This window comes from Amphibalanus amphitrite, unplaced genomic scaffold, assembly GCF_019059575.1.
Source record: "Amphibalanus amphitrite isolate SeventyFive unplaced genomic scaffold, NRLGWU_Aamphi_draft 000123F_arrow, whole genome shotgun sequence".
NCBI lineage: Eukaryota > Metazoa > Arthropoda > Thecostraca > Balanomorpha > Balanidae > Amphibalanus > Amphibalanus amphitrite.
In genome coordinates, this window is record NW_024881618.1 from 384,376 (window position 1) to 404,944 (window position 20,569).

The window sequence follows — 20,569 nt, forward strand, 5'->3', positions numbered from 1 at the left end:
ATTGGGAACTGACGGTAAAATCTTAAACGATCTGGGCTGTCCTGTTCGCGGGGTAGTGTTAACACCGCCCGATGTCGACCGTTTGTTATACTTCTCCAAAGATTCGCGGGTCGGTTCGTGAAAGTCGTTCTAGTCTGACCTAAAACTCGACCTGACTGAGTGACCTGACCTACCTTGCCAGCCAGCCAGGACTGAGACGCAAATACTTAAACCAATTCCAATGTCCATTGTCCCAAGGTGCAGTCAGTCCGTCTATAAATTATTCTGACGAGTTAATTCATTATTTCCTTGTAAGAATTAATCCCATTAAACAGAAATTCACGAAGTCCACAATGTTGAGCTTCACGATCATTGGGAAGCTTTTATTGACTTGTTACCTGCCTGACCAGTCTAGCCCGTTTGAAGCGTTGCAGACACAGATGGCCAACTATTACGAAATCGGCAACCTCATCGCATGCCTAAAACGCTAGGATGTAATACTCCAAGGCCAGACGCCGATGTCATGGCCCATGGTCGGCCTCGACCAAAACATCGATCCGCCGCCGGGGGCAGGGCAGCCGGACTCGCACGCCACCCAAGGTCGGGGAAGAGGCGCGTCGGCGCCACGCGCTCCCATTGGCCGCTCCCGTGGTGCGACGCAGTACCTGGCCACGCGATTGGCGGCTGCGGAGGCTCGCGCGCTCGTACTACATCCTGCGCCGGGAGCCCCTTCAAGGATGAATGGCTGGGAAACCGGCCCGGCTCGCGGCTCGGGTCAGTCCTGGGCGCCGTCCCGGTGGAGTAGGTGCACCCGCCTACTTCTCCCCCGCCCCCCTCCCCCGGGGTCCGACCGTGCGCCGCCCCCTGCCGCCTGCCGGGTCCGACTGCTGCCCTGCTGCAGTGGAGAGCGGGCAGCCGTGGCGACAGGTGCGCGGAGAGACTGATCCCGCCCGAGGCAGCCGACGCTGACCCACCGCGAGAGAAAGAGATAGTTGACCGGCTGGTAAGTGGGTCGTGCAGAGCACGGGAGGCAGGGGCGGCAGTTGCAGGGGTGCAGGGGGACTGCAATACGGTGTTTAGCCCATTGTCGCTCGTACAGCGTGTCAGCGTGGTTCATGTTTGTGTGTTCATTGTTCTGTTTTCTCGACGTGCCACCATGGCCGTGTTCAATGTTTGGTTGTTTGTTCGCCGTCAGGAAGAAAGCTCCGGAGAAAATTATCGTCCTTAAATTCTAATGACTATTGCGTTTACAGCTGGTTGTAACCACACTCACTGACACCGTGAGTTGTGGTGTGTACGTTTATTTATCATTGCGTTGTCAACTGATACATGGCGCGGACACAATTGCAATCATTGCTAACGGTGTTTGTCCGAAACTCCTACTATCTCTTTAGCGGTCTGCTTATTTTTACGTACGGTTCTCCAGGGTATTAGTCGTTGGTCGCTCAGCGAGTGGGAGGGCAACCAGTTCCGCCTCTGTATCGCGTGACCCTTTGCTCCGCCCAGTTACGCACGAGCGTACTCCACGCCGCGTAGTAGCGTGGGGAGGGGAGGGTTAGAGTGGTGGCATGTGTAGAGGCTAGAACCGGTTTCCACCGCCACGCCACCGCCCAGCGACATGGAGCGGGGTCGGTGAGCAGGGCACGGGGAAAGGTCATAGGTCAGATACAACGTAGAGCGCTGTGTCTTCCTCCCCTCCGCGTGTAACGACCGCACGACAGCGGCCGGCGGCCAATCCAGGCTTGACATGTCAATGTCACCCGCAGTCACTGGGCTCAGAGGGTTGGTAGAGAGCGCGTCCGTGGCGAACGACAGTCTCGACCATGTGTTATGGTGCCGATAGACTAGCGCGGGTAACAAGTTTTTGTTCAATGCACAAGACTGTTCGGTTGCGTCATTTGTTTAAATGCCTTGTAATGTGCATTTAACCCAATTTAAACCTCGCCGGCCGAGAGGGGAAGAGGGGTGGGGGAGGCGGTTGCCTCCTCCACATGTTTATAATTGTGATAGCTGCGAGAGCTGAAATTTGGCAAACCTGGCCTTTCATTCAAGCCGAATCTTGTAACAGCAACTGAATTTTAACCCTCGCCCGTCGTGGTGCTTTGCCAGCATCTAGCGTTTGTATAGAGGGATGGGGTCCTTTAGACCTCTCTTGCCGTTTGGCCCCTGATCGAGTTAGTTTTGCAAAAAAAAAAAAACGAGCGTGTTTCCCTTGACGAGAGGAAGTCGATGATACCCAATTTTAAGTTTTAGGTCATTAGTTGACAGGTCAATGACCCAAAAGTCGGAAAAAAATTGGGACCTGCTAGAACTTTATAAAGTGAAGCTATTATGGGCTTAGGGGGTGCTAACTGCTGATCACGAATTTCATGTTAGTTTTAATCACAGGAGATGTTTCCGTGAATTTAGGCCAGGTCGGGTCAGGTCAGGTTAAGTCAACCAGTAAACGTCCTGTCAGCTCTATCCATTGTAGATGTCTTTGTCAACCACCACAAACAACTTCGTAATATGTCACGAAGGAACCAAAACTGCTTGGTAAATGTTCATATGGTAGCTAAATGCAAAATCAACTCCAAGATCTACCCTAAGAAACATGTAAAACTCGAGAAAGTGAACCAAGGTTATCAAAGGTCAATGGCCTGACCTGACCTTCACGTTGCCTTGACACCCACCATAATCCATGGGATCACAATCATTCCACATGTTTGAAGGTTTAAAGCAACGACAAGACTAGATACCCGCGCTTAATGTGAGCCGACATACGTCGAATCACGATTCTGGCCAAACATGGTGTCGAAAAAGGTCAAAGGTCATTTGGGTCAAGGTCATTAAAGTTTTTATAGCAGGTGTAAAGTTGATTGACTCGAGGGTACTGAGAGTTCTGTCGCGATCAGCCGCTTTTTGCGCGAGTTATTCGCGAAAAAAAAAACTGGGGGCTGGGGTGGGGTCCGTCCGACACCCCACTCTGGGTGCCAAGGTTAAGGTCAGGTCAATGACATTTAACGTCAAAAGTGAGCCTCGGTAGGATCCTAAATTGTCGCGACTTCGCAACGCCCTTCGTTCCAAACACCTCCGGGGAATGAAGCTTATAGGATCTAACACTATCTTCCAGAGGTCTCACAACTTGTGTGTGGTTATCTCGTATTTTTTTTTTCTGAAGAGTCGCCTGGCGTCAGGTCGGTCACGCGACCTCACAATTATTTATCAATGGAGAATTATGAAAATTGATTTTTTGTCGCCGGGAGAAATCTAAAACTGTCTAAAGTGCATTAATTTGTGATTTTTTACAATCCTTGCAAGCCCCAGTATTCACTTTTGCATTGTTGATCTTAGGCGACTTCATTCAAGATATCTCTAAGATCATAGGAGTTTTCACCAAAAAGTCCCGACCGAATTAAGCTAGCGAGTCGGGAAGCCACCAGTGGACTTACGAGGACCTACCGAATCGAATGATAAGCGGTATGACCTTGGACCAGCTTCGTGGCCTGAGTGGCTCTGCCCTGACCATGTCCTGAGGTGAACACCTTAACCTTTGACCGAGTGTGGGGGGGGGGGGGGAAGGGGGACGTTTTTGGCTACACCTGCCAGTTTTTTGCGCATGTAAGGAAAACCGCGCCGTGAAACTTGGTATAGCCAAGTGATACATCAATATCGCATCCTATTTAAAATTTTTGACCCGTGGCACGGGCATCACTTTCCGAAATTAATTGGTAGGGCTTTAAAGGTTAATTTTGGGACACAAAAGCCATTTTTACCATGCATCGCAATACGGTTAATGATAAAATAATGAAATCATTGGTTGGGCTCGGGCCCTACCAAGCCTATACAAAACGACACCCATGAACTTTTCCCAGGTCACATAAGGTCATGTCACTAGGTCAAGTTAAGTAACCATACCTCTAAAAAACTTTGTGATTCTGTCACATCCCAGAAGTTTGAAACTCTGGCTTTTGCATGAGAAAGTTAGCATGAACAATTTGTGTATCTCGGAATTTTCATATCTAAGTCATTAGGATGAAATTGAAATGCTCTTCTTTTGGCCGAAAATACCCTTAAACATCGTGATAGAAGTAAAGATGACACACTGAACCGGAACTTGCACCTGTGACCCCTTTTATGCCGCTGAGATCATCTCAGGTCATGAAACGTGATTGTGTCGCATGAATATAATATAACTGTTTTTACCATAGCCTTAGACAGAAACATGCTAGAGCGCTGAAAACACCATGAATGTGTTCAGCTCAACAATACGAATCGAATGACATGCAAACATGACCTTTTAAGTGACCTTGACCTGAGGTCAATTTTTTTTTTCATTTTACTTTTTAAAGTCAATTATAGTTTATTCGACGCGTCTCGACGAGACAAACGCAATACCGGTAAAATAAGCGTCATACAAGCTTGGAACAAAAAAAAAAAAATATGATGCAAAAACCTTTCCCACAAAAACGTCAAATTTTGATAGTTCTTACACTCTGAAGGCTGAACCGTTGACCTTAGGTCAAATCTGAGAACAATATTCAGAAAGGCCTTTAAAAGAGCTATCGAATTTACCTTTCCGCAGCGCTGTAGCTCTATTGGTTCGCGACTGATGCGCCGCTTTGTGAAAAGTTGTCAAAATCGGGAACAAAAGTTCGTGAAAATTTTACCTTTGGTGAACTCCAGTGACCTCAGCGATGACCTGATCAAAAAAGTAACCTAGATGATTCTGAAAGATCTTGTATCGAGTTATCTATTTCTTTTTATCATGCCTTTATAGCTTGCTTACTTTCCGAGATAATCTGGTGTGGCCAAAAAGCCCCCCCCCCCCCCACCATGACGAAACTGGCTGAGAGGCACACCCGGGCGCGGATTAAGCTGACCTCAACGAAACAAAACGCATTCCATTCGACGCACTTGAGCATGAAGAACTAGATAGTGCCAATATCTTAGCTCTGTGACTATTTGTGGTGAAGTTATAAAAAAACGATCCCGCGACATAGGGCACTTAGCCTGACCTCAGAATTTATCGGTTGACCTGAGACAATAAACTCGGGTGCCAGTTGCTGCACCTCATAACGATGCGCACGCTCATTCTTATCCGCAAGACGCTAACTCAAATAGGAGCGATAAGTATATGCAGAAAACCAAAAGCAGGTCGAGGGTTAAGCATTGAAGCTATATATTATGATACGAGCAGCTAAGGTCAAAGCAGCATGCACACGAGCGGGTGTGAATAAAAATGTTAATGAAGCATGCCTTTTTTGTTATATATTATTATTCGATTTTCTATAGTTATTGGTAAGATCAAAGGCACAGGTAGAGCGCCCCTGAAGGTGACGCACCCGACGGATACCCGATTTTAGGGTCTAAGGTCAATCAGAGCCGATCTCTGAGTTCAGGTCAAGTGACCTGAATGTTATGGGTGGAAAATGGTTGTAGGCTGCAGCGCCCAGATATTGGCAGCATCGTGCTCGTCATGGTGTGTCACGGCACCCATCCACTCCCTCGGCCGAAAGTAAATTCCATTTTTTATGAGTTCTGGCATAATCCCGCACATTATACTGCATGCTGTTTCCATGTAAAACAATGCATCTTCAGCTGCGTTCTACGCGCTAACCTGATCACCGTCCAACCATCCACCAGCCCACCATCCCGTTCTGTGCTCCCCTTCCACTTCAAACGAATAAGCCGAGCTACTAGTCAGTCGGCTAACGCTATCCTCCGTTCCTTCCTGGCTGCACAGCGCTAAAACCCAGAGCCGAGACTTCCCGAGTGCGACCTCTGACCCCACGCGGTCCGAAGAGTCAGCCGATGCCTAAGGGCGCGCCGCGCGCCGGCCACCCGGATAGCCTCTGCCGAGTCTTCCTTTCATTTGCCGGTTACTACGCGCTCGATTCATTCATGATCCTGTGTTTCCGCGTCCCTCTCGGTAGATGGCTCCACTTATGTCATAGGCGATCCCAGGAAGATTGCGGCCAGAATGCCCCAAACGGCTCAAAATGAGGCTTTTGTTCAATATCTCGGAAAGTATTTGGCACACAACGTTGCAATTTCACAGTCTCGTGGTAAATGTGCATACACATAATTCAGGTTGGTACTTATGGATCTGAACATTATATGGGACCAGATATATCCGAAAAAGCAAAACCAACAAGACTTTTACTGGAGAACCGTACCTATAGGTACTTCGTTTCGGCCGCTCTTCCGTCACCATTACGTAACGTTCGTTACCATTTCTAATTGCCTGAAGAATGAGGAACAAGGCAGCGGGCGGGCGACTTACGCAACTCCGCGGCCCTCTGGTACGATCGAGCTTCGACCATCAGCCTGCGGGCCTTTCGCTCTCGCCGACGCCCTCCGACACGGCTCGCTCTTTCTGCCCGTCACCGCGGTCCGGCCCCCATCTGGCGGTCTGTCGCAACAGCCCGGGGTCCAGCGCCGAAAGTGTCGAGTCAGCGCGGCTACACACGCCTTTACTGCCGTTCGGTCGTGTTTTTTACTGCTGTTTTCAGTGCAGCACATGGCGGAGTAGATGCCGCCTTACACCTGAGTAAACACGCAGCGGTGTTTACCGCGAGATATTTGTGAGCGTCTGGCCTGGGAGACGGTGCGGGGGTGCCCCACCGAACACCGCCCAACCCCAGCAACTGACGGCGATACGGCGTATCTGTTGGCATTCAATCATGATTCAGTAATCTTGGTTAGCATTGCCGGAACGCTCAAGCTGCTACAGATATGAGCTCGATGGTTTGGCGCCTGACACTCTGACCAGACTGACGGTGCAGCACGCCGTAGTGTGACGCAGTGTGACGTTTAGGAACGCAGAGCGGTGTGACGCAATACGGGTCCATGTCGGGCCGCTGCGGCCGGCCGCAGTGGCCGCAGTGGCTCCGCGTGCTGTTGCTATGCGGATTGAGCGGCCGTCGCGGTATGCGCTGCCGGTCGCGCACGCGCCGCCGTCGGGCGTCCGCCTGCGGACATTTAGGACGGCCTCTGCAGACTGTCACGCATGTCGGGGAAGTGCGTGGGTGGATGGTACGGCCGGTCCCCTGGGGACCATCCGCCGACCACCGGCCATAACCGGCCCCGCCCCGCATTATAATAACAAACCGACGTGAGCCGCGGACTGGGAACGGGCGGCCGAGTGGGGTAGAGGGCGGGAGGACGGAGAGAGGATAGGAGAGGTAGAGAGTACCTAACTAATTTCTGCGGACAATGAGAAGCTCACTTCCAGATGTTCCGCATGTGAGGCCTCTTTGATGAACATCAGGAAGGTGCTGGGGTGCCTGAGGGCCTGTGCCTCCCATCCCCGACCACCAATTCCGATGTTATCGTCGGGCCGACTCCGTTACCTGCTGGCTGGGCGGCGGCCCGGGTCCAGCCGGCCGGCCGACCGACCCGACCAAACAAAGGGCGCCGGCGTCCCTGGGCCACGCTGGGCGGGCCGCGCCGGTCGGTGCGTGTCGCTCGGATTGAGCGGCCGGGCCGGTCGGTCCCTCTTCCTGCTACCACGTCACATCCCTCCTGCCACCCCGGTCCAAATGGCCGTCGAGGATCGCCGGGTCGCTTTGTGCTACAGGCCAGCAGAGGCCCCGGTCGGTCGGCTACAGCTCAAAGTGCCGCGCTGACAAAGGGACAGGAAAATGCCGGAAAATAAAAAGCATGGCTTAAAATGCGGACAGCCGACGGACAGCCGACAGAGACCGCGAATAATCACTCTAACCGCACATAATCCAAACTCATTCATCCTTGTTTTTAGGCAAGAGAATGACTACTGGCCAGCTGTAGAATTATCATACATAGTACATGCATGTTTCCAACAGTTGGTGCGTTGAGCGCCTATTTGTATTGGTTTATAAGTGTTCACATATTTGTTGCGTTTTTCCTCTCATATCTGGTGGCCGTTTCATTTATGCGTATAAAGATGATAGCATGCATTTGAAGCTACATACTAAAATGGTGTCCTGGGAAGAATAAGTACCTACGAAAACTGCCAATAGGTCATTTGGAAACATCTTGCCATTAATTCTGTTGCCATTTCAAAGCTTATTTCCATGTTCCGTCTTCATCGAAAGACTATACACTGGTGTGTAAAATTATCGCACTGTGAGATTTGCATATAATTTTAAACGGCCACGGCATTACACAATTTTCCCTAAGCGAGTGGACCGCTGCAGGACAAAGCACCCGACCGGTCGACCTTCAGCCCAGGTGGGCCCGGAGCCGTTCGTTGCACAAAACCTTGCAAGTCCGTCTCACTGTTTAGCGACCTTGCCATGGCGGGGGCGAGCTTCATATGTGAAGATAAGACGGGGATGGCAAGATAAGTTCAAAACGACTTTTGTTGTCTCTGTATCTCAGCAGAGACATGCACATTCGTCCCCATATGATGATCTATCGTTTAGCAGTCATCGGGGAGGTCAAAAAATGAGATCGCCGAACGGTAATAAATGCCGTGTGAAACGGTCCACATATGATCCACATTCGATCCACATATGTGACCAAGAAATTCGTGATATAGGTATGAAGGAAGGGACCAAGGCCCTAAGTACAGAAGGAACGTTTACCCAAGCCGAAGTCCACTGCGGACCTATGGGCTTATTCGCCACATTGTTATATGAACGAAGCAGCTTGTAACTAATCGCGGTATTACCTATAACTAATGCGATGCAAGCTCCCTATAATGCATGGGCATTTAGTGCGGCCTCATCGAACCTTCCAATATCGATATGGCACTCGGTAGGGACGCTAGCCTGAGGCGTTGAAGGGCAGCTGGTCTTGCAGATCTCCCCCAGTCCTCAGTAGCTGTACCAAGGCCGGCGTCATTAGACTCCCCAGCAGACGGGTCCGGAGTGGTAAGCGGGCAGGCCCTCCCCCGGACATTTCCCGAGGTCCCAAGGGTAGCGGTGGGCACTTGTGAGCCATCAGCACGGATACCTAAAAGACGACAGACTAATTTTTTTATGTTATAATAGGTATTTTATTTTTACACAATGACTTTCTAACTAGAGGAGATCAACGAGCAAAGAAGCCTATAAATTCCTGTTTTATCTTAGCATCAAGCGTTGACGGTATATAGGTACCTACAGCGTTTTTCGGTATGATGCGTTTTTCGATATTCGTTCATTGGGAATCTCGATGCGCACCTAATTCACGTGCGGACCTGCCCTCATTTCCCAGTATTCATTTTTTATCACTCGCCGACATGTTGTCATTTTGCACCTAAGAGCTCTTATACGGCCTTGCCTAAGAGTACCTGTGCAGTGACGTGTAGCAGCCAGGTGAAGAGCTTGAATCAGCGCTGGCAGACCGAAGTCCACAAACGACTTCCACGCATATCATTTATCACTTCTTGGCTGGCAACGTGAGTTCAGAGTGATGAACTGTGAATCAGCTCACCTCCACGTGTCACGCGCCGATTGGTTTTTATGCCCAGTGCATACTGCAATTGTGCCGCGTGGCGTGCAATGTGCATGAACTCAGCTGAGAACATCAGCCGCTCGTTGAGTGCTTCAAACCTCAGCGCTTCGCGGTCGGTTTCGCAGCTAGCATGTGTGGGGTAATGCAACCGGCTGTTGTATGTCCCCTCTGAAAATCCCGGCTCAGTTGCGCTCGTTGGCAGGCACTGGGAACTGAAACGCGGAACTGACAAATTTGTGGCGATCTGCCTCGCACGCGGTGCCTACCGCAGTGTGAACATGTGCCGATCAGCCACCGCAACTCTCGGGAAGTCTTGGGCAAGCCTATCATATTGTGTGGTTAAGCATATATCATGTTATATTTACCTATCCAGCGCACCTCTGGGCTGCTAGTTGCATGACGAACCTGCATATGATTGGCACGTAACGTAATGCTGTTGCACTGGTCGACAATGCCACCAGGCTTCAGCACTATAGTAAGTGGCTCTTATGTCTTAGCTTACTACGAAGAGTTCCAAAATTATTGTCAATTAAGTCTTAAGGTTCGTTAAAAGGTGCTGGAAATCCGTCTACTTTAAAAAGGCTTTTGTGTGAATGAAGTACAAAACCTTATAGTGAATTAGTACCTGTCTGGGGCTGCTTTTTGCCTACGCCTTACGCGAAACTGTAACGACATCTGGTATTATTGAACAGCCACCGACCCGTGTCACCGGGTGACGAACCAATGATGACGTCATACCCGATGCCATTTCTCGAATGCGATCCCGTTTTGTTTGTTTGTTTGTTTGTTTGTTTGTTTATTTATTTTCGATCATGGACATGCATTGTGAGATGATGATACAGATGGATTGGCACAAAAGCAAAACTGCTTAACTCAAGGTACCTCTCCAACAGAATACCGAAAATAAATCAAAGATAAAACGACCGCCTCCGGACACCGACCAGCACCCCTCCCGCCACCCACACAGCCCGTCCGTATAGGCAAACCGGGCGCCCACCGCCGCGCAGCCGCCGGCCGCACCCCGCCCGGTAAGCAGAGGCAAAGTCGAACGAGGTGCGGCCGCCGTCCACGCAGCGGCATACGCCCAGGTCCGCCATCAGCCGCCGTCAGCTGCCGGCGCCCGCCAAGGAATCTAAAATGAAAAGCGTTTGGTGTTAAGGATGAATCGTTGGAAAATGTTTGCAATTTGCTGTTGTTCTCGCTCATTTAAGTTAATTCCTTTGAGATAGACAGTGATTTGCTGCTCTTGACTTAGGTTAGAAAATTCTGGAATGATGAGTAAAGTTTCATGAATCATTTGGGTCCTTATGTCACGATAGAGAGGACAGTGAAGGACAAAATGTTTTATATCTTCAGTTAGATGACCACAGAGACAAACAGGACTATCAGTATTACGGCTATGGATTTTGAATAAGTGTGCGTTCAGTTGGGATAAGCCCATTCTTAACCTTGCATGAAACACGTTCGCTGATCTGGAACCAAGATCGTAGTAAAACTGCGGCGAAGCTGCGCCACAGCGCTGGTGTATTTCACGCTTGAAGGATCGGGAGGATTGGATTGAGGTCACCTCAGGTGGGAGTTGGTTCCACATCCTGATGGATGAAGGGATGAAGGATTTCTGGTATGCTGTGGTTTTGTTAGGGGGCAATGTTAGAGATGTTGCGTTTCGCAGTGGTCTTCCTGTTGTGTGTGCTCTTGTGTCAGGTATGAGTGAGGTGATAGCTGCGGGTAAGTGATGTCTGTTGTGGGTGAATGAATGGAATGTCGTTAGTTTGTGGAGGCCTCGTCGCGTTTCCAGTGTCGTCCACCCTAAGGCTGGGGGGATCCAGAGCGTCGTAAGCCTCGTCGTAGCTGCGACGTGTCGCAAGTTGTGTAGTAAGTCGTTTTTGAAGGGATCAATCGATGAGTAGCGTTACTTAAGTAGTAAAGTCTATCGCAAATTGCCTGATTTGCGACACAACTTACGAATTTGAAATAGCAGTCGTAAGTTGTGTCGCAAGTTGACCTTGCCTTGAGGAAGAGGTCACAGGTCACAGGTCATTCGGGTCAGGGTCACGAAATTTACATGGTAGGTGTAAATTTGTTTAAACTTTATATCCTGAAAATTTGGTTGCAATCCGTTAACGCTAACGCGAGTTATAGAGCTTGAACTGACGGGTCGTCTATGACGCCTCAATCCGTGCCAGCGAGAGTGTTGAAAATGGTGCGTAATATGTTATATTCACATTTATTGGGGTATTCGGGGATATGAAGTAGCCTAACACCATTCCAGCAACTACTGGCGAATCCAGAAAGGCGGTCTTGGACGTTGCAAGGGGCATCCCCCAAAAGATTCTCCCAATTCCAAAAACGACGTGTCCCAGATGACCCCGATGACCTCCAATGAGCTCTGTGATGACCCCAAATTGACCTTTTTGACCTGACGTGTCCCAGATGACCTCCGTGACATCCAATTGAGCTCTCTGTTGACTCCAAGCTGACCTCTGTGACCTGACGTGTCCCAGATGACCCCCATGACCTCCAATAGAGCTATGTGATGACCCCAACATGACCTTTGTGACCTGACGTGTCCCAGATGACCTCCGTGACCTCCAATTGAGCTCTCTGATGACTCCAAGCTGACCTCTGTGACCTGACGTGTCCCAGATGACCTCCATTTGAGCTCTGTGATGACCCCAACTTGACCTCTGTGACCTGACGTGTCCCATATGACCTCTGTAACCTCTAAGTGACCTATATGATGACCCCAAGCTAACCTCTGTGACCTGACGTGTCCCAGATGACCCCCATGACCTCCAATAGAGCTTTGTGATGACCCCAAGTTGACCTCTGTTACCTGACGTGTCCCAGATGATCTCCGTGACCTCCAATTGAGCTCTCTAATGACTCCAAGCTGACCTCTGTGACCTGACGTGTCCCAGATGACCTCCAATTGAGCTCTCTGATGACCTTTAGTTGACCTCTGTGACCTGATGTGTCCCATATGACCTCTGTGACCTCTAAGTGACCTCTCTGATGGCACCAAGCTGACCTCTGTGACCTGACCTGTCCCAGATGGCCCCCATGACCTTCAACTGAGCTCTGTGATGACCCCAAGTTGACCTCTGTGACTTGATGTGTCCCAGATGACCTCCGTGACCTCCAATTGAGGTCTTCGATGACCCAAAGCTGACCTCTGTGACCTGACTTGTCCCAGATGACCCCCAATTGAGCTCTGTGATGACCCTAGGTTGACCTCCTTGACCTGACGTGCCCCCAAGTTGCCCTCTGTGACCTGACGTGTCTCAGATTACTCCGTGGTCTCCAATTGAGCTCTGTGATGACCCCAAGTTGACCTCTGTGACCTGACGTGTCCCAGATGACCTCTGTAACCTCCAATTGTGACCTCAGTCTACAAATTTCTTACCTCTCTGTGACCTCAAACTCTCGGAACTCATTTCTTCTAAAGCATCGGTTCTAGATGCCCTATACTCTATAGCCACGAATCTCCTGTGATCGATCCCAAATTTTATGGCAAATCACGTGAGCGTTAGCAACCACAAGTCACCCAGTTAAGACAAAGCTTCAGAATCAGAGAACATGCTTGACCTTGCTGTCTCATAAGCTCGCAAACCAGAAGGGCGAATGTTCCTTTATGCGTGATAGAGTTTTCGACCTTACTGACGTTTACTACGGGATCAGCTGATCGTGTAGCCTTTTAAATTCTCGAGTAAAGCGGGTATTTAAGCCTCGTCGCAGCTACGTTCTGTCGTATCCTCCGACAAACCCCTCTTTCCTCAACATCCCTCCTTTTCCGCTACGACACAACTTGCGACGGTATATGTGTCGTAACTTGCGACGTGTCGTAGATGGACTTCCGACGCCCTGGATCCCCCCGGCCTAAGTCTTCTAGTAGAGTCTGTGTGTGTGTCCTGAAGAGTGCCGTACTTGACCCGGACCCGGCAGATAAAATAGCGTCATTTTCTAGAGTGAATGTGACGATTCGAGAAATCTTTCAGCATACCAGTGTCCCCCAAACGCTGTGCCCCGACCCCTTTGCCCTTTACGGCTTCCCTTTCCCAGTCGACGATGCGAGAGTTCTATTTTTAGCGCATTTGGGATCCACTTTCAGAGGCTCGCAATTCTGAGAAAACTTGGCCATTCTGAGAAATGATGCGTCACATAACCGGTTACACCAGCCCCGGCCTGTTATTTGCGCTGGTCACCCCTGGTGACTCAGTGTTCGCCTGCGGCCACAGTGGGACACAAACATCCCGGCGGGACGGCTGGGTCCCACATGCCGCGGCTGTCCCGTCAGCGTCCGGCGCCGGATGACGCTCCGCAGGTGCGCCCCCACCACCGCCGTGACGTCACTGGGTGGTGACGTCACCATCGTCACACCATCGGACCACGTGGGCCGTCCGGCCGCGTGAAGCCGAGGCGCGTGGAGGCGGGCGCCGGGCGGCTGGCCATGACGCCACATCACGCCACCGCCGCCGGCGACCCGTTCGTCCGGTCCGGCCGGCCTGCCGGCACCCGACCCTTGCAGACGATCCCGTTGGGAAACCAGAGCCGTAGCGTCCTCTGCACATCGGTGTCGAGGTCACGGGCCGGTTAGCTAGGCGGTAGGTGGACGGTAGATGTCACGCTACGTCCGCCGACCGGCGTCCGCCGACCGCGCCGGCATGCACACCGATCTAATTTCGCGATATCGTGCGATGTCTTATTCCTAATTCCACGATGTTGATCACCAACGGGAGAGACGGTTTAGTTTCCTTTGGGGCTGGCTTAGCTGGCTGGATATATGAACTGATAAGTTGCAGCTCCATTCTAGAACTTTATTTTATCAGCATTCTGATAACTAAAAGACAAAAACTACCCTTTTAGATAAGATTTGGGTTCATTTTCTAATAATGATTAGGAAAAGCACTGTCTTAGATTTTAAATACCTAATTCGTCCTTTCATTTCGTCATCTGAGATAGCACCGAATCGAATGCTCGCCGGCCGTTCTGCATCAAAGTTTGAGAACCACTGGTAACGATCACTCGCTGATCAGCTGACTGGGCTATGACGTCACAGCTGGGCGACGGTGCAGCGCGTGCGGCAGCGCGCGGCAGCAGACGCCGTGTTCCTGTTGAGGTGGGTGGTGCGGTCGCTGTGTCTGTGAGAGTGACGGTATCGCGGTAGAAATTGGGCCGAAATTGTTTGTATTTCCACTTTCCTGAGATTTCTATCCTGCACCCTTTGCGTGGTCCAGGCAGTTGATTCGTGAACCACTGAAACAAAACTGCCCACGCTTTCCAGGCCATCGTGAAACCCTTTGTTCTCCTTTTCCTTGGACCTCGACAGTGGACTGTTCTCAGGTAGTTTTGAGGCCTTGGTTTCCAAAGAAGCGAGATTTGGCACTAGAAGCGAGGTTGTGTGTCTCTTTGACCCCTGAAATCGTAAAAAAATTCACAATTTCATGAGCAAGTCGCTGCTTTTTGTGAACCTTCTTTTGATTACCAGGTCAAAACCAGGTGCTGTGTAATGTGTATGGTGTGAGACCATAGTGCTGTGTCTGTTTTCCATGCATGATCATTGTTGTGAGAGACTAATAGGTGCACTGTATTGTCCAGGGCCCATATTTGTTGATTATTTAGCTGAGTCAGAGTTGAAGCTGTCAAAGTAAGTAAGTAGGTTTCCCTTTTACAAGTTTGTATAATGTGTGATGCAATTTTTCTCATTTACAGGTCTATTTGAGAAGTTGTGAATCTCTTGCCCTCTGGTGCACTGGTCACAAGCTCAATAACTACAGGAGATTTTCTCTCCTACAAGCCTAACCATGAATTACATTGGAAAGTTCCTTTCCAACTTCAAGGAATTCTACAATGAAATCAACACAGCAACCCTAACAGGTAAATGAAATGTTACACATTTGAGTGATTACCTCTTTTCAGCCATAGCAGGTGGCAGCCACCCCAATCAAACATGAGATGTAATGCTTGATATTAGTGTGCTAATTGCCTAACATTTCTTTCTGTTTTGTCCATTATTGCTCTCCATAAGTAAATTTAGCAGAATGATTCATTAGTCTCATCAAATTAGGTATGTCACAGCTATGTCATATTGCACTATGCATTGCATAGTACTGTGACATAACATTTTTTGCTTCTCATTTGTATCAATACATGTCAATATGTATGACAATTTTCACTTGTGACTGATCTCTCTGGTCATTGTGTTATTTCAGGGGCCATTGATGTGGTGGTTGCACAGCAGGAAGATGGCTCCTTCATTTCATCTCCATTCCATGTCCGATTTGGCAAGATTGGTGTACTCAAGAGCAAGGAGAAAATTGTAAGTTACTGGCGTGAGCTGTTGAGTTATGGCATTGAGATAATTTACAGCTCTTCATTCAGCAAAAGTGTAATCCCATACTGGATAAGTTTATCTTTTTTCAATTTGAAAGGCCTCATTGAAGTGCTCAGCCCTCTTGTGTAATGTGCTTCATGCATGCAATAGTTTCCCTAGTTCCCTGGTTCCACATACACCCTTTTTCCACCCCCAGGTGGACATTGAGATCAACGGCCGGCCGGTGGACATCCACATGAAGCTGGGCGAGTCGGGCGAGGCGTTTTTCGTGGCGCCGGTGGCCGAGGGCGAGGAGCTGGGCTCTGCCGAGCTGGCCACCTCGCCACTGCCGCGGCCGCTGCCGGCGCGCGCCCTGTTCGCCGCCGACGAGAGCTCTCCGCGCCCGGTGGATGGCCGGCAGCTGGACAGCAGCGAGCCGTTCAGCCTGCAGGGCGCCGCCGCAGAGCTGGCCGCCGGCGCCGCCGTGGTCGGTACGCCGGTCAACACCCACCTGAGCGTGGCGCAGCTGGACTGCGAGCTGCCGGCGCCGCCGGCCGACCCCCACCAGCCGCCCACGCCCGGCGCACGCGCCCACATGACCGTCACCGACCTCAGCTGCGACGTGGTGCCGGCGCCCGGCAGCGCCGCCGCCGACGCGCACGCGCACATGACTGTGACGGACGTGACGACGGTGCCTGACACGCCGGGCGCGGCGGCGCAGTCGACCGTCACCACGGACATGAGTTGCCAGGTGCAGCCGCGGCCCGGAGACTCGCCCGTCACCTTCAAGGCGCGCAAGGTGGAGAAGCTGGTCAAGCTGGACGGCTCCACCATGTTCGTGCCCATCAAGAACACGGAGAAGGTGTGTGCCAGCACCCAGACGGAGCGGCTGCCCTGCGCCAGCGGCCCGACCGCGCCGCTCGAGTCGCGGGCCAGCGCCGACGACCGGGAGCCCGTCAAAAAGCGCAAGTCGAAGAAGCGCAAGACGGCCAAGCACCGCCGCTCGCTGTCGGAGACGAAGGTGGAGTCTGCGCAGGACGACGAGATCTTCCAGATGGAGGACGTGAAGCAGGAGGTGCGGGCGTCACGCGCCTCGCTCGACGACTGGACGTCGCGGCTCACCTGTCCGCAGGACTGTCACCCGTTCAGCGACACCGACATCAGCCCCCGCGGCAGGTGGGTAACCAGGGCCTGGCCCGGGCCGCGCCGTGAGGAACGAGCGCGTGCGGCTAGACGATCGGCTAGACAATTACTTAATTCATTACGCTACTTTACATTACTTTTTCATCTACCAGTTTTTGCTCTTTTCAGTTTACGGTTTCGCTAGCGTCATTGTCTGCGTGCGTGCCTTATCATCCTTTCAATAACACCGTCCCCCGTTTGCCCGCAGCCCCCACTCGTCGCGGGCGGCCACGCCGATCAAGTCGGACACGGAGTTCGAGATCGAGCGCGAGCGTCTGGTCAGTGACGAGGGCAGTCAAACGGACACCACTGTCTGGCAGTGGGGCGAGCTGCCGTCACCGTCACGCTCCTCTGCGCCGCCGCCGCCCGGGGAGCCGGCAGAGGCGGCCGGCGGCGGTGCGGCGTCCGCCCGCGCCACCGAGGCCGGCACCGCGTCCACAGTCGCCGCCACCACCAGCACCGCCAGCGAGGAGCGCTCCATGCTCTCCGGCATGTTCAGCTTCATGCGGAAGACGAAGAAGGCGCGCCACGACCCGGTGGCCGAGGGTATCTACCTGGACGACCTGAACCTGGAGTCGCTGGACCCGGAGGTGGCGGCGCTCTACTTCCCGCGCTCCCAGGCGCTGGCCGGTGGCGACAAAGGTAGGCACCGCTCGGACCAACACAGTCTCGGGCGCTTATGTTCAATATTTTGGCCTTTTGGCCCTTTGGCTTGCTCACAGATCTGTGTAGCGCCCAGTTGGCACGTCAGTTATCTTACCGAATGTCGGCTCGGCCGTTAGCCCGTATGTCTGAGCTGTCTGGGCGCGCGTAACTCCCCGACGGACATTGACAAATGCTCTGTTGATGGACTGTCTTGGCTAAAGCGGGCCTACGGGACATCCGTCCTACTCGTCCAAATGATCGGCCCGTCGGACGTGATGATTGTCTCGTTTGGCCCGATAATTATCTGACTTAGTCTGCTGATTGTTTCGCGTAGTCTCGTTTCGTTCCATGGTTGACCCATGCCTCTCTCATCTCCAACAGAGGCGGCGGCAGACAGCGGCGCCGACCACTGCCTGGACGAGGACGAGGGTAACGGCTCCTCGATCCCACACTCCCCCTCGCCGTCCAGCCCGCACAGCTGCGACCACCGGCCGCTCGACCTGGAGCTCGGCGACGTCGCCATGTCGCTCTGCGGCGGCCTCGAGGGCAACTTCGACGGCAGCGTGCCCGAGAGCCTGTTCCTGCAGTGTCTGGTGACGTACGATGAGCTGTGTGACGAGCCGCGGCTGCTCGAGCGACCCGAGCTGGTGGTCCGCATCAACGGCCGCTACTACAACTGGGCGACGGCGGCGCCGCTGCTCTGCTCCACGGTGATGTTCCGCCGGCCGCTGCCGCCGCGCACCCTCGAGCGGCTCGCCGAGCAGACCATGCCCAAGAAGAAGCCGGCCAAGAAGGGCTCGGGTCGCAGCTACTCGTGGTGGTCGTGGCGCCGCTCGGGCGAGCCGCCGCCGGCCGACAGCCAGCCGGACACGGCGCAGGAGGTGGTCCAGGTGGAGACGGCCGCCGTCACAGGCGCGGCGCCCCCGCAGGTCACCGGCGCGGCGGCCCCGCCGGTCACTGGCGATCACCCGGTCATCACCGAGGTCACCGAGTCTGCCGACACGGAGTCGGTGACCGAGGGACAGGTCACTGAGCCGGTGACGCCGACGGAGGGGCGGGTCACTGAGCCAATGCCTGAACTGGTGAGCCGGCAGGCCACTGAGACTGAGGGACAGGTCGCTGAGCCCTCGGGGCAGGTCGCTGAGCCCTCGGGGCAGGTCGCTGAGCCCTCGGGGCAGGTCGCTGAGCCCTCAGAGGACGGTGCTCCGCCGCTGGTGGAGCCGCTCTCCGGCGAGCCGCTGGTGGAGGCTGCTGAGGAGGCACTCGGTGGAGAGGTGGCACCCGGCCCGCTGCGCGAGGACGAGAGCCGCGCGGGTCTGGAACCGGCCGACCTGACTGCGCTGACGGCAGAGTGTGAGACACAGACAGGCACTCCGCCCGGCACTCCGGGACGCCTCTGGCAGTCGAGACCGAGGTGAGTGCTGACGAGGTGTCCCTCCCCTCGGACTCGGGGAGGACAGATCAGAGGTGGACGGGGTAGGGGTTGACGGGGACCCGACCCGGGACATGCTCAGTAGCGCGGTGAAACAAAGTTGTCTCTGGCACCGGACGGATTTGTCTTGGCCGCCCGCCCTGCAGGGTGGTGACAGTGGCCTGTTTTCATTATTGCTATAGCCATGTCCCATGCTCGGTTCAGGCCATATTTTCGGTACATACGGGTCAATGTCCCACTGTGCGTCAGCGTATAACGGCGTTTTCTGCATTATTTATGCGTCGGTGGCTGGAATCACTCGGTGTGGCAGGGCCTGTACTGTGTCTGTGTTTTGTGGACCTTTGTTCGTCGTTAGGAAACGGCCATTGGTCCGTCGTACAACTGGTATAACGGGACCCGATCAACTTCTTGCCTTGGTCTGGTATGACGCAGTTTCTTTGTGTGTGCTGTATTGTGTCAGTTGGACTCATTGGTGCCCCATTGTGTATCGGTAATGGTACGTATCTGGGCTGATCGTGGCTGACCTGACCTGACCCGACCTGACCCGACCTGACCTGACCTGACCTGACCTGACCTGCCCCGCCCCCGCTCAGCTCGGACACGGGGGAGCGCCAGCGCCACTCAGAGTCGGACGACACGGCGGAGGAGGAGTTCGGTCCCGGACCCGACTCCGGGCCCGGCTCCGGCGCCGACGGCGAGCGCCTCTTCAAGAAGACGCTGCGACTCTCCTCCGAGATGATCGTAAGTCAGAGGACGGGGTATAGACTGGGCCGGGCTGGGAGGCAGGGCTGCAGCTGCCGCTTTGTTGGGCAGTAAATCAGAGCCCGGGCCTTAGGCAGTCATTTGACTCGCAGTGAGTTGCGAGGCTTAAGCTGCTATTTAACTGACAGTGAGCCAAACAAGGGACTTCAGTAGCGGTTGGGCTGACAGTTGTAGGATGACTTAAGTAGCCGTAGGGCTCACAGACCGGTCGTCCGCAGCCGGCGGGGCGGAAGGCCGCAGTAGCTCGGTAATTTTCCACTGGTTCTGGACCAGTCTGGTCCAATCGGGTGAACTGGGACGGACCGTTCAGCCGCCAGGGTGGCCCGCTCTGTAACTGTGCCGATCTATGTGCCAGATTTGCCGCCCAGGGTGGCTGGTGTGCTCTGATAAACATTGTGTCTCCATCCGGCGGCTGCCCACCAACAGCGGGCCTTTTTGTGCCGCTGTTCTTTCTACAGACGTGACTGGCAATTGGACTAATGACGCCCCACTCTGGCACTCTCGGCGATAATGTTGTTGCGTAGGCGCCGGAGCCTGTCCGGTCGTGTAGGACGTAGGTAATTCGGTTTGAGTGGACGCAGGTGTATCGGCCGCCCACACCTCCCGGATGTAGACCGGCCGGTTTTCAAGGCCACGGACACGGCGTGCAGGAATAACGTGTTTAAACTATGACTCTAGGATTTTTAGTAACTCTGAGTCACGAAACCTTTTCTATCCGCTTTTCGGCGATGGTAAACGTTTATCCTTCGAGCTGCTAAGCCTGAGCTTATATTAGTCGCGGTAACGTCTGATATACTTGGAAATAAGCGTTGTGTATCCAGCGAATTTTCTACTCGGAACCCGAATGAATACAC

The 20,569-nt window shown here is 53.0% G+C and overlaps 1 protein-coding gene across 4 annotated transcripts in view; it reads left to right on the forward strand.

The window, feature by feature from the left end:
* Positions 1 to 756: 756 nt before the first annotated feature.
* The window catches only part of LOC122381601 (phosphatidate phosphatase LPIN1-like), a 36,346-nt gene continuing 16,533 nt past the window's right edge, over positions 757 to 20,569 (forward strand). For 2 of the 4 annotated variants that reach the window (XM_043365957.1, XM_043365961.1), the window contains exons 1-7: positions 757 to 982; positions 15,094 to 15,258; positions 15,594 to 15,700; positions 15,912 to 16,870; positions 17,085 to 17,518; positions 17,903 to 18,935; positions 19,547 to 19,694. In XM_043365957.1, the coding sequence (XP_043221892.1) occupies positions 15,186 to 15,258; positions 15,594 to 15,700; positions 15,912 to 16,870; positions 17,085 to 17,518; positions 17,903 to 18,935; positions 19,547 to 19,694 (2,754 nt within the window). In that variant the 5' untranslated portion in view covers positions 757 to 982; positions 15,094 to 15,185. Of the gene's footprint in view, positions 983 to 14,480; positions 14,501 to 15,093; positions 15,259 to 15,593; positions 15,701 to 15,911; positions 16,871 to 17,084; positions 17,519 to 17,902; positions 18,936 to 19,546; positions 19,695 to 20,569 lie in introns of those variants that run through there. The other 2 variants (XM_043365959.1, XM_043365960.1) reach the window with 2 other exon arrangements.